Here is a 13,172-nt window from a genome sequence, read left to right as displayed (position 1 = left end):
AAGGGAGGCAGATTACAAGTCAAGACAAATGAACTATTCAGTAATCACAACACTGGGTAACAATCTCTCAAAACTTCACTTTTCCTCATTTGAAAAAAAGAGACAATATCTATTCCCTTCTTCATCAGTTTGAAGAATCAAATGAAGTAAGGCAGTAATACGAGTGCCTTAAATACTAAAACAAGACATCTTCAATACTAAAGAACCAGCAGGCATTTTACCTAGCTTTTGTAAGTGATGTAGGCTCCTTATCATTAAGCATTTCACAAGGGAACTTCAGGGAGGGATGTAGAAGGTATTGAAAACAAACTGTTGAGAAGAAATGAAGGGGAGGTTAGGTAGTTGATGTCAATGAATCTGAAAAAGGATGCATGTACTTAAGAGACAAGTGTCTGGGGTAATCACTAGAAAGATGAACAAAGGTAAGCAGCCAAACAGGGATGACCACAGTGATGAATCAGTTCATCTTAGCCCTCACTTTCTCTGAACAACTTTGTTGATTAGTTTATTTGATTAACAAGTATTTACCGAGTACCTACTATGTATGATGTTCTCTGTTGGTGTTGAATCAAAATCAAGATTTATAAGGCACATCTCTGATCCCAGGAACATCATTACACTAAGTACCTATCTGAGCTCCAGGAACTATGCTAAGTTCTTTATATTACTTCATTTAATCTTCACAATGGCCCTATAAGGTAGGTAATGTTGTTATCTCCATTTCACAGTTGAAATTAAGACCAGCCTAACAGAACTTGCTTCTGTTTCCAAAGCTGGGCTTTTGACTGCTATACTAAACTGTTGGTGATGAGAGGAAAGGTATATAAGGAATCAAGACACCGAAGAGTCACTATGGGACGCCTGGATCTGGTACAGGTGTAAAGTTCAAAACTCTAGTTTTGGCACCTAGAAGCACAAAAACATCCAAAGGAGATAGTAGAGGTAACCCAGGGATAGAAACTTGCATTGTGCATACAGCAAAAGATGGACCAGGCTTTGTATTATTTGACATACAAAAAAATCTGTGTGGATTACAGGAATTCTTCAATTTACTCTAAGGACTTATGACGACAAGGTATGCACGGAAAAATAAAAATAATTCAATTTTATTCCAAAAGACTCTATAACAAGATGGGTTTCTTAATATTAACTTATTAGAAATGAAGGTCTGACAAGAAGATATAAAACAATTTATTAACTAGCTAGACTAGTACAGAGTAAACACCAAGAAACTAAAACCACATTTTTAATAAATTCAAAACTGGATCTAGGCCTGAATGATAGAATTCTATGATTGATGAACCCCTGAGATACAGTGTCTGTCTTGAAAAGCACACACAAAGCAATTTCAAGAGAAAATGGTTGTATCCAAATGGCTTTTAAAATAATGCTTACCTTATAATAGGAAAAAATTATAAAAATCTTAAACTAAGATCTCTAAATATATTAATAGGGCAAGAGGACGAGCTAAAACAGTATTATTCTAATTCCAAAACAATGGCAGGACGTGCTTCTGCTCCCACCTGGGTTTTACTGTTCTCGGGATCCTCAGCTTGGCCGTCGCGTTTCTGAGTGGGCTTCCAGGCATTCTCTGCCTTTTTCAGGTGCACGTCCTCTTTCACAGGGACTGTTATGATCTTCCTGGGCTCTCTTCTCTGGCCAGGTTGAGATCTCCGTGGTCCAACATTCAATAACTAGGACAAGAATAGTCTTTATTATATCTACACAGAGTACTTACAATTTACTGTCTCTGCTGTGCTGCTCAAGTCAAGCCTGCTGATCACACAAACACTTCTAGATGCAAAGGTGAGTATTAGGCACTCAATTTAGATGTGATCTTTTTCTTGGGGGCAATGGGGGTACGGAGAGGAGGGCTCACAACAGTATCAATGTAATGTTCTCCACCACTACAATTTTAGATCCTGAAGTCATAAATGAAATAAAGTGAAGTAAAATTATTCTCGATAAAGCTATTGTTCCTCACCGAAAAAGACTACCCTTAACTGAAGCTCTATTTTTTACTAGTTGTAACTTGGAACTGGTCACTTTGAATAACTACAAAAATTCACATGCAGTAATAGTCAGTTAAAAACCTGCTTCAAAAACTGGGTTTCTAAACTTCCAGTGTGAAATGCAAATACAACCTTATCATGAAATTCTCTATAGCAAAGACACCCAACTTCACTGCAGATGTTAATGGATCCCCTTTAAATTTGCTGAGCCAGAATTATTAAAATAAGCCTTTCTTATATCATTAATAAGATCAAACTAAACTTGCTCCCTGAAAAAAATGTTTTCCTATCTTTGTTCCTCCTAGAGTCCCACTATACTCATTCTGTTAAAACCAATATATGCTGGCATATGTAATACTTTCAACAATAATGATTTTTAGAAACACACACACACACATATATATATGTATATGCTACATCAAATGCTTGGAAATAATTTTGCAACATTAAATATTTGGGTTGATAGTAAGCCATGCTCCTATCAGATCTATTGTACAATGAGAGCCTTTACATTTTCTAATATAGCATTCTCTAAATGCTGAGTAAATATTGCCATTAGATTTCAAGAGGGAAGAAAAAACCTGAACATAGCACATGTAGATAAGAATATCTCACTTAATACCTCAATACTGCCCTTTTGAATTCATATAAAGCTTCATGAAAGGAAGTAGTAACTTAAATGTCATGCTTTCTATAAAAAGACAGTTTCTAAGAGAGGCATGGTCTGAGGCCTAAACTGAGAAGCTTAAAATTCTTTAAACATCACTCATTCTCAGAATTACTCTTATATTTCACCATTTGCCCTAATTAGAAATGGCAGTATCAAGAATAGCCGAAACCGGTTTGGCTCAGTGGATAGAGCGTCGGCCTGCAGACTGAAAGGTCCCAGGTTCGATTCCGGTCAGGGGCATGTACCTGGGTTGCGGGCATATCCCCAGTGGGAGATGTGCAGGAGGCAGCTGATCGATGTTTCTCTCTCATCAATGTTTCTAACTCTCTATCTCTCTCCCTTCCTCTCTGTAAAAAATCAATAAAATATATTAAAAAAAAAAAAAGAATGTATCAGGTCCAGCTGGCATGGCTGAGTAGTTGAGCACTGAACTATGAATCAGGAGGTCAAGGTTCGATTCCTAGTCAGGGCACATGTTCAGGTTGTGGGTTCGATCCCCAGTGTGGGGCGTGCAGGAGGCAGCCAAACAATGATTCTCTCTCATCATTGATATTTCTATCTCTTGCTCCCTCTCCCTTTTTCTCTGGGGGGGGGGGGGGGGGGGGAAAGTATCAGAATGAAAAGTTAGAATTTCTAGGCAATATACGCCAATTTGTCTAATATATCCAGCCAAGAACTCAGTACTAATGATATGATCTCAGAATATTTGGTAAACATTAAAAAAACTAAGGTCAGATAAACCTAGAGGCAACAGGCATGGTATAACAAAAGATTACTAAAGAAGATCTTCAGACTAAAAAATTATTGACAGGAAACAGTTGCTAAACCAGGTAAGTACTACTATAACATTTATTATGGAAACTGATATGATAGCCCAGAAAAAAAGAGTTCTATTAACAAAATGCAGTGAACCAAATTCTGTATGGTTTTATAATTTAGGTTATATTCTAGTGTTAATGCACTAGGGTTAATCTCTTTTTCAATGCTTGGATAAAGTTCAAATATACTATCACATCACGAGACATTTAATTTAATCCATGCATTTACTCATAAAAATTGTCAAGGACAAGGTTTTCTGGGTGTAATGAAAAGTTATATAAAAATCACAAAAGCATGATTTAGAGATACAATTTAAAAAAATATATATTTTATTGATTTTTTACAGAGAGGAAGGGAGACGGATAGAGAGTTAGAAACATCGATGAGAGAGAAACATCAATCAGCTGCCTCCTGCACACTCCCCACTGGGGATGTGCCCGCAACCAAGGTACATGCCCTTGACCGGAATCGAACCTGGGTCCTTTCAGTCGGCAGGCCGATGCTCCATCCACTGAACCAAACCGGTTAGGGCAAGAGATACAATTTTAATCATGTTTAGATAAAGTCAGAAACTGTCCATTTCCAAAAAATACTGTAAGCATCAATAATATGCCTTGGGATTTGAATCTAGAAAGTAACTTATGCCACATCTCTTTACTTGCCTCAAAACACATATGTGAATTTCAAAGGAGCAGCATAGAGGTATGAGCTATATTACTAAATAGGTAACAACAATGTTTCAAAGGAAAAAAAGTTTTGAAAAGCTGTTAGTCCAGGATAAAAAAAGTTAAAATTAAAACCCATGGCAAGTGCCCAAGACAAATTTTAAAATTATGTTTCTATCTCTAGATAGAATTAATATACTGTTCACAAATATTTATCCAACTGTATAGAGTTCTTCAACATATCTACACTAATAAAAGAGAAAAATGGTAACTGGCGTACGACGATACCCTTTTCATTGGCTAATCAGGGCTATATGCAAATTAACTGCCAACTATGATTGGCAGTTAACTGCCAACTAAGATTGGCAGTTAACTGCCAACAAGATGGCGGTTAATTTGCATATGTAGGCACAATGCAGGGAGGCGAAAGGGAAAGCAGGAAGAAGCCCCCTGCCACTGACAGTGATCGGAAATCCAAGGGGGAGCTAAGAGCTGGGGGGCAGGGCAAAGGCGGCCCTGGGGCCGCCTTTGCCCTGCCCCCCAGCCATGATCGGAGAATCAGGCGCCTTTTCCGCCCTGGCCAGTGATAGCAGGAAGTAGGGGTGGAGCCAGCGATGGGAGCTGGACACGGTCGAAGCTGGCAGTCCCGGGAGCTAGGGGTCCCTTGCCTGGGCCTAAAGCGAAGCCCACGATCTCGGGGCCGCTGCAGCTGTGGGTCCCCGCTGCCCGAGCCGGACGCCTCAGCCAGAGGTGTTAGGCCTGGGCAGGGACGGAGCCTGCAACCGTGGGGAGCTGGGGGTCCCCTGCCCAGGCCTGACACCTCTGCCGGAGGCCTCAGGCCTGGTCAAGGGGCCGATCCGGTGACTGGTGATCGGAGGGTGATGAGGGTCAACTCCTCTGGCCGAGGCATTAGGCCTGGGCGGGGGGCTGAGCCGGGGATTGGGGGGATATGATGGTCCCCTTGCCCAGGCCTGAAGCCTGGGTCAGAGGCGTCAGGCTTGGGCGGGGGGTGGAGCAAGCGATCAGAGGGAGATGGGGGTCCCCTGCCCAGGCATGATTCCTGGGCCAGAGGCCTCAGGACTGGGCGGGGGCCAGAGCCAGTGATTGGGGGGAGATGGGGGTCCTCTGTCCAAGCCTGACACCTCTGGCGGAGGCGTCAGGCCTGGGCAAGGGGCCGATCAGGTGATCAGAGGGTGATGGGGGTCTACACCTCTGGCCGAGGCATCAGGCCTGGGCAAGGGGCAGAGCCAGCAATCGGAGGGGTCTGGGGGTCCCCTGCCCAGGCCTGACACCTGGGCCAGAGGCATCAGGCCTGGGCTGGGGGCATAACCAGTGATGGGGGGAAATGAGGGTCCCCTGCCCAGGCCTGACGCCTCTGTCAGAGGCGTCAGGCCTGGGCAAGGAGCCGATCCTGCGATTGGAGGGTGATGGGGGTCAACGCCTGAGGGCTCCCAGTATGTGAGAGGGGGCAGGCTGGGCTGAGGGAGACCCCCCCCCCCAACACACACACACCCAGTGCACGAATTTTGTGCACCGGGCTCCTAGTTTATTATACTTATAAATGCTTAACATGCTTAATTAATTACTCTCTAATTTTCTCATGTTTACACTCTGGGAATGAATTCACTGTCTGGAACATCAGTGCCTGGAAGGACTGTGGTGCAGTGCAGAAAAGCGGCAGACAAAAAAACTGTGGGCTCTTGAGTCTAATTTTGTCACTTATGAGTTGAGTTACTGTGAGCAAGTCTCTTAACTTTGTTGAACTTAAGCTTTCTAATGTATTAAATGCTTGTCCTACCTACAAAAGTTATTATGAGAATCATGGAATGTAAAAGCATCTTAAAAACTAGGTATCATCATCAATACCAAAGAACAAAAAGAACTTTAAAAAAGGTGATATGTAGATTGGTGTAATTACCTTTAAACATTTCGTGTCCTGCCAGACCAGTGTGGCTCAGTAGTTGAGCACTGACCTATGTACCAGGAGGTCAAGGTAGCCCAGGTTGTGGGCTCAATCCCCAGTAGGAGGTGTGCAGGAGGCAGCCAATCAATGATTCTCTTTCATCATTGATGTTTCTATCTCTCTCTCTCCCTTTCTCTTCCTCTCTGAAATCGATAAAAAATAAAAAAATAAACATTTCATGTCCTTTTTGTGTGTATGACAATTTAATACAAATTGTCAAATGTTTAGTATCCTTCAGAAGTTGCACCATATATAATGTTTATGAATGGCAAACAAACTCTAGGATCCAGTGCTAAGAATTATGAAGTGTAGAGAAAGAAATAAAGCCTGGTCTTCTTGACTGAAGGACAGACAATCATGACTAATACTAGAAAAGGAACTTTAAGGCGTAATGTGCTCAGTGTCCACAAATGTCACAACTAAAGAGCCAAAATTTGGGGTTGATTAACTAGTAAGCCTCATTTCTTTTTTTCAGGTGAGCGGGAGGTTTAAATTTTTACTCACTCTGATATATATTTTTAAAATATATTAAATAAGAAATTACATCCATCTGTTTTCAAATTTAATACATTGCTTTTATGTCATTCACAGACTATAATCTGAGACATTTCTGCTTACCTGGATAACCAAAGAAAATAAGACCAATATTCATCCTAGCAATTTTTAAAGGGAGACAATCAAATGTTCCTTTAAGAAGAGAGGAAAGCATGATACAAGCTCAGGAAAACATTGTCCCTACAATTTTAATAATAGATCAGCTAATCTCAAAGTTAGTTGAAATGAATATGAATGACAAATTACTAGTATAGGTCTATAGACCACTGCTCAATACATTTCTTTTGAGATACTCTGTGATGTTTGCCAATAGATTACTATTAAAGTACCACAACCGCCAAGTAATTTGACTTTTAAAAGCACCTGGGTGCTTTCAATTGCTATGCAGTTTACTGTCCAACAAAGGACTTATATGTTGCCTGGTCGGTTCGGCTCAGTGGTTGAACTTCAACCCATGAACCAAGAGGTCACCGGTTCGATTCCCAGTCAGGGCACATGCCCGGGTTGTGGGCTCAATCCCTGGTGGGGGGCATGCAGGAGGCAGTTGATCCACGATGTTTCTATCTATCTATCCCTCCCCCTTCCTCTCTCTCTCTAGAAATCAATAAAAACATTTTTTAAAAAGACCACTGTGTTGGAAAATTATATGTAACTGCATCTGACATATTAAAACAACAACTATATAATAAAAATATTTAGTAACAAGTCTGTTGCAGAAAAATTTATAGTAAGAGTTATGGGTATTTAAACCATACTATGAAGCATACCTAGCAGATATTAAGATTTTGGGATAGTAATTATTTATAATCCAATTTGGAAGCTGGCAAAATAACTAGAGGTATAGAACCAATAAACTCTGAAGAGTATGGCTGTTGCTTTTTTTTCAAACAGCATTATTGATTGTTCCTTTATATGTTAGATATAATAGCCTATGAAATTCCCATCTGTACCTAAGCCAATATATCAAAGGAAGCTGGACAAATTAAATGGAGAATATTTGTTAGCTATGGGAGATGTGGAAGAATAATTACTCGCCTTAAAGCAATAGATTTCTTTTGAGATAACTGTGATGTCTGCCAACAGATTACTATTAAAATACCACGACCACCAAGTAATTTGACATTTTTAAAGGACCTGGGTGCCCAGCTGGTGTGGCTCAGTAGTTGAGCATCATGGTTTAATTTCTGGTCAGGGCACATGTCCACGTTGTGGGCTCGATCTCCAGTGTGCGGGAGGCAGTAGATCAGTGATTTTATCTCATCACTGATATTTCTATCTCTCTCTCCCTCTTCCTTCCTCTCTGAAATCAATAATTTAAAAAAGAAAAAAAAAAAGCAATAGTTTGCAATTTCGCTTTAAAATTAGCTTGTGCTGGATGACAAAGCTATTTAAAGAAGTGAATTAAACAATTAAAGCTGACGTTTTTGGAGACACTACAAATTCTTGATGGATTATTTTCAGTCTTATTACTTTGTATGCATCGAATAACACATTTACCTGATATATGCAGGCATATAGATTAGTGGGCAAACATACATTGTGATAGTTATTTTTAAAACTCATTTTCTAATTTCAATATTTTAAGAGATATAGCTTATTCTCAATTCACAATATTTTCTTTTTGTTATACCTAATTAGCAGACAATAGCAACTTGGTAATGAAAGAGAAGAATACACTAGAAGAGATGTGGCAATACCTTTTGCAAGTAACATATGAGCAAAATTGAGCAATATGACAACCACAGATGCTGTTACCCAGAGATTAATCAAAATGACATCATTATTTCAAATGTTTGAGAAGCACAGATATAAATCAAAACAAAAACAAACACTGACAGAAATATAAATTTAAACCACCAAAAAGGAAAATAATACTGAAAAATTAAGTATAACATGGTTTCTAGGAAAGAAAGCTGCTTTCTAAGACTTTCTGGCGAGGCAATTAAAATTCTATAAAAATTTTATCTTAGCATTTAGAGTATATACAGGTTAAATTTCAAACCTGTGTGAGAACAGAGTATTATACGCACAGAGGTCTTTCCATGGTGGTGCTCAGTAAATACTATGCTTTAAATTAAAGAGATTTTCTGTTTTTACAAAGCCTCCATCACAGTGTATGCATTTAAATATTTTCAATCAGGCTGCTGGCAAACAATCAAATAATTCAAATACCTACAAAGTGACATTTGTTTTCAGACGGTGTAGTCTTATTTCCAAGCAGGTTTCAAAAGTTGCCATTACAGAAATAAAAAGGTGATGGGGAAATAAAAAGTGTCACCTTACATAAAAATATTTTTACAAACATAAAATAGTCTTAAAACAGGGTGATCTGCAAAGGTACACCAGACCCTAGCATCTCCAGAACTTGAAGTGCTCTCAAGCCATTCCAACTTGGGGAAAAAGAGGCATTCACATCATTGGCAACTTTCCCCCATGCTTTCTGCAAGTCTACAAAGCATGGAGCAGGCTGAGCCTGCCAAACCCTGCACAGGGCAGTGCCCCAGCATAACTCCATTGGTGATGCCACTTCCACCGCTGAAGAGCCTGCCACTAGGGGGTGTAAAGGCAATCTGCAGTTGACTAACACTGCACTCTTTTGTGTGTGTCATTTGTTCATATTTTCACTTCATGAGCTATAGTAAGTGAGAAATCAAAACATAAAATATTATAACATCATAAACTATTGCTAAAAAACCCAAAAATAAAAACAAGGATTCAGCGCACCCCTAGAGGCAGGCTCTTCAGGGGTGGGTGCGACATCGCCAGTGGAGTGCAAGTAGGGGCTTTGCTCTGTTCCAGAATTGGCAATCCATGCCTGCTCTGCACTTTGCAAATCTGTAGAAACAAGGACAAAGAATGACCATTAGCTGAAAGTCATCAGAGATCTCTACTATATCAGGACACCTCAGAACAAAATAGGAATCATACTCAAGGTTGGCTCTATTTTTTAACCCATTTGCAGGTCATTTCAACTGGGGGTGAAATATATATACATATACATAAAACTTAAGGCCAAATTAATGTAGACCAGCTTTTTTCAAGTAAAAACGACTCAAGTGTATTCTTAATTTACTTTAATATTAGTTTGGAAAGGATAGTCTTCACCTCTTCTACTCTTCTTCCTGCTTAAAGGAATCAATGAATAAAAGCTGCGCTCTTGGCTTTAGACAAGATGGCATAAGTGTTTGACAGTTTCTAATTGGGTTGTAGGAAACTTGCACTTACAGATACACCTCTTCCACCAGGGCTTTGCCTTCCAAAATCTGCAAAGGCTGGAGTAAAATCTGGTCCTCGAGGCAAAACCCGAGGGTCTAGAGTTCGCAATTTGGGTTGGTTGATCTGTATGAAGAAGCAAAGGAAAGCTTAACACAAGTTCCAGAGCATGTGCTACCACAAAGACAAAAAAACTTAGACTGAAGAGTTATGTCAACTTAAATGGTAACCACTGGCATCCTTAACCAGCGAAAGTCCAATCTGAACCTGGATAGCTTCTTCTGGGCGAGCCTTAGAGCCCTTCAGGCAACAGTGGTTTTCTGATGCCCTGGAATTCCAAACGAGGCTAGACACTCATTTAACTAGTCAAGACCAGTAGAATGACAAAGACAAACTATTTTGAGATCCTATAACTAGGGTCAAATTTTAGGGTTTCCCCCCAGCATATTCAGGGCATCAGACCAATCTGCCTATGAGAATCCTGCTATTGATCATTTTTATTTTGTTGTTTTTTTAAAAATATATTTTATTGATTTTTTACAGAGAGGAAGGGAGAGGGATAGAGAGTTAGAAACACCAATGAGAGAGAAACATCGATCAGCTGCCTTCTGCATGCCCCCTACTGGGGATGTGCCCGCAGCCAAGGTACATGCCTTTGACCAGAACCGAACCTAGGACCCTTGAGTCCGCAGGCCGACGCTCTATCCACTGAGCCAAACCGGTTAGGGCTTTATTTTGGTTTTGATGCTGTTGATTTATGACTAGAACAGCCTGTATTCTGAATGGACAATAAGTGACAAAAGGAGATTATGTTTCACATGTGATAACATTTAAAATCTCACTTTGTCTTGCCAATCGAGGTTACCTGGGTTTGTATAGGCAAAGAATATGACTATAAACTCAGCAAAGCTAAGTAGCTCAGCGAGAAATCAACAAAAGATGGGCCAAGGTCAGAAACGGTTAAGGTAGGAAGACAGGAAGGAATATTTTCTAAGAGAATAATCTAATTCAGTGGATATAACAATTGCCCTCTGAAGCAGCCTTAAATTAGCACTGCCAATCAATCACTCAACTGTCCTCACGTAAGTACCAAAGAGAAAAGACTTAGATAGCAATAGAAATAAGAAGACCTGTTACTATCAGAGTAAAATAATACGAATAATGTCTGGATAAGTCGCTACTAGAAACCTGTCTTTTTTAATCTTCATCTGAGGAGTGAAGATTTTTTCCCACTGATTTTTCAGAGAGTAGAAGAGCGGGTGGAGGAAGAGGAGAGGGAAGGGGGGGGGGGTAGAGAGAGAGAGAGACTAGTTGCCTCCAGCATCCCAGGTATGTGCCCATGCCTGGGAATCGAATTGCAACCTTCCCTTGTGCAGGCCGATGCTCTAACAACCACTGAGCAATGCCAGCCAGGATTAGAAATCTTAGTAAGAGGAAGATCTCAATCTATAAGATATTTACCCTCTACTTTGACTAGGGATTAATAGTTCCTCTTCAAAGCAAAAATATTTCAAGCTTCATCACCAGCACTGGTTCATCACTGATTTACAGGAATGCTTGGGCAGGTAAACATCTGACTTCACTTTTTTAAATTTAATAAACATCCTATATAATAAAAGCCTAATATGCTAAGTGTCCAGTCCTCCGTACAACCAATCAAAGCGTAATATGCTAATGATATGCTAAGGCCTCTCAACCACTATGATGTGCACTGACCACCAGGGGGCACACAGTTGACCGGTCAACCAGTCGCTATGACCTGCACTGACCACTAGGGGACAGATGCTTCAACCAGTAGATTAGCTTGCTGCTAGGGTCTGGCCAATTGGGACCGAGCGAGGAGCAGGCCTAAGCCGTCAGTCAGACATCCCCCAAGGGCTCTCGGACTGTGAGAGGGTGCAGGCCGGGCTGAGGGACCCCCACCCCCCAAAGTGCATGAATTTCGTGCATCAAGCCTCTAGTACAAAATAAACACTGACTGTACTAATTTTCTGTATGCACCATTAAGGTCAGATGTGAAGATAAAGGACGCCTATTTATATGCAGAGGATTAGACTAATCATTACAAGAATCTATTGGGGGAATTTTGAGATATACATTACTTGAATTATGTTGACTCCTATTTCAGTTTGATCTACCTACCTGCCCTCAATGGCATTCTAATTCCATACTGAAATTGCAGGACAGTGGGGAAAGAGGTCGGTATCACTTTCACTTTAGCTATATTAGCCCAACCGACAATTTTCACCACATCAGTAAAAAATAGCTATAATAAGCAGACAATTAAAAAATTTTAAAGCTTCATCACTCAAATATGGGTCAAACCCCATTATTATTATAAGAAATTTGACAATCCAATAATATTTAGGAAAACTTTAACTCTTAAACATTATATATTTTAATTGAAACACCATTTAGTCTTACAATTCCTAAAAATTGCTCATACTTCACATATTTGCACTGATAATAAAAACCCATTCTTGTCCTGGCTGGTGTGGATCAGCTGGTTGGGCATTGCCCTGTGTACAGAAAAGTTGCTGGTTCAATTGCTGAGTAAGGGCACATGCCTGTGTTTCCCACTCGATCCCCGGTGGGGTATGTGTGGGAGGCAGCCGATTCATGTTCCCCTCTCACATCTATGTTTCTCTCTCCCTCTCCCTTCCTTTCTTTCTAAAAAAAAAAAATCAGTAAAATATAAAAACACACACAAACAAAAACAGTTCCCACCAAAAAGATATCACTATCTGAGTACACAGCTTACCTTGTCAAGGACTACATCACTGATGGGAGGCAGACCCTCTGGTTTCTGTATACAGGCTGGCATGAACTGAAAGTCCAACAAAAACTCCCTGTCATACTGCTTCTTGCCTTCAGTATCAGCAGGCTTCCAGGATTCTAGAAAAAGGCATGTAGGCAGAACAAACTGTCTATGAGGTCATTATATGTATATCCAGTAAAAATACAAATCCGATTCCAATATTTACTTTATCTCATCATAAACAAACACAAAGGAAATACTGAGCTACAGTCAGAAAATGCCACGTAAAGATTTTAAACTGTCATTTGTTCTTTTATTCCTTTGGGGTACCCCTGGATAGTAAAGTGAGCTGAAGTAAGTTGATATAGGAACCATTCATAAACACATTAAGCAGCCTTTGGCCAGGGCCATTTAATAATCCTCATAAAATAAATTACCATGCCAATAAACAACTCAGAAATAAGGAACTTGCTAGTACTCTTGGTTTCAGGAAAAAGAATACTTTAGTTATTCACTT

The 13,172-nt window shown here is 40.1% G+C and overlaps 1 protein-coding gene across 18 annotated transcripts in view; it reads right to left on the bottom strand.

The window, feature by feature from the left end:
• The window catches only part of EIF4G3 (eukaryotic translation initiation factor 4 gamma 3), a 311,606-nt gene that overhangs the window by 63,472 nt on the left and 234,962 nt on the right, over nt 1–13,172 (bottom strand). For 14 of the 18 annotated variants that reach the window (XM_059690914.1, XM_059690912.1, XM_059690915.1 and 11 more), the window contains 4 exons: nt 12,659–12,792; nt 9,910–10,023; nt 9,409–9,519; nt 1,524–1,694 (listed from right to left, as the gene is read on the bottom strand). In XM_059690914.1, coding sequence (XP_059546897.1) covers nt 1,524–1,694; nt 9,409–9,519; nt 9,910–10,023; nt 12,659–12,792 — 530 coding nt within the window. The remainder of the gene's footprint in view (nt 1–1,523; nt 1,695–9,408; nt 9,520–9,909; nt 10,024–12,658; nt 12,793–13,172) is intronic. The other 4 variants (XM_059690920.1, XM_059690919.1, XM_059690922.1 and 1 more) reach the window with 1 other exon arrangement.

The sequence above is a fragment of the Myotis daubentonii genome, chromosome 3, assembly GCF_963259705.1.
Source record: "Myotis daubentonii chromosome 3, mMyoDau2.1, whole genome shotgun sequence".
Classification (NCBI taxonomy): domain Eukaryota; kingdom Metazoa; phylum Chordata; class Mammalia; order Chiroptera; family Vespertilionidae; genus Myotis; species Myotis daubentonii.
Note: the sequence above shows the minus strand (reverse complement) of the source record. Positions and strands in the feature narration are given on the sequence as shown.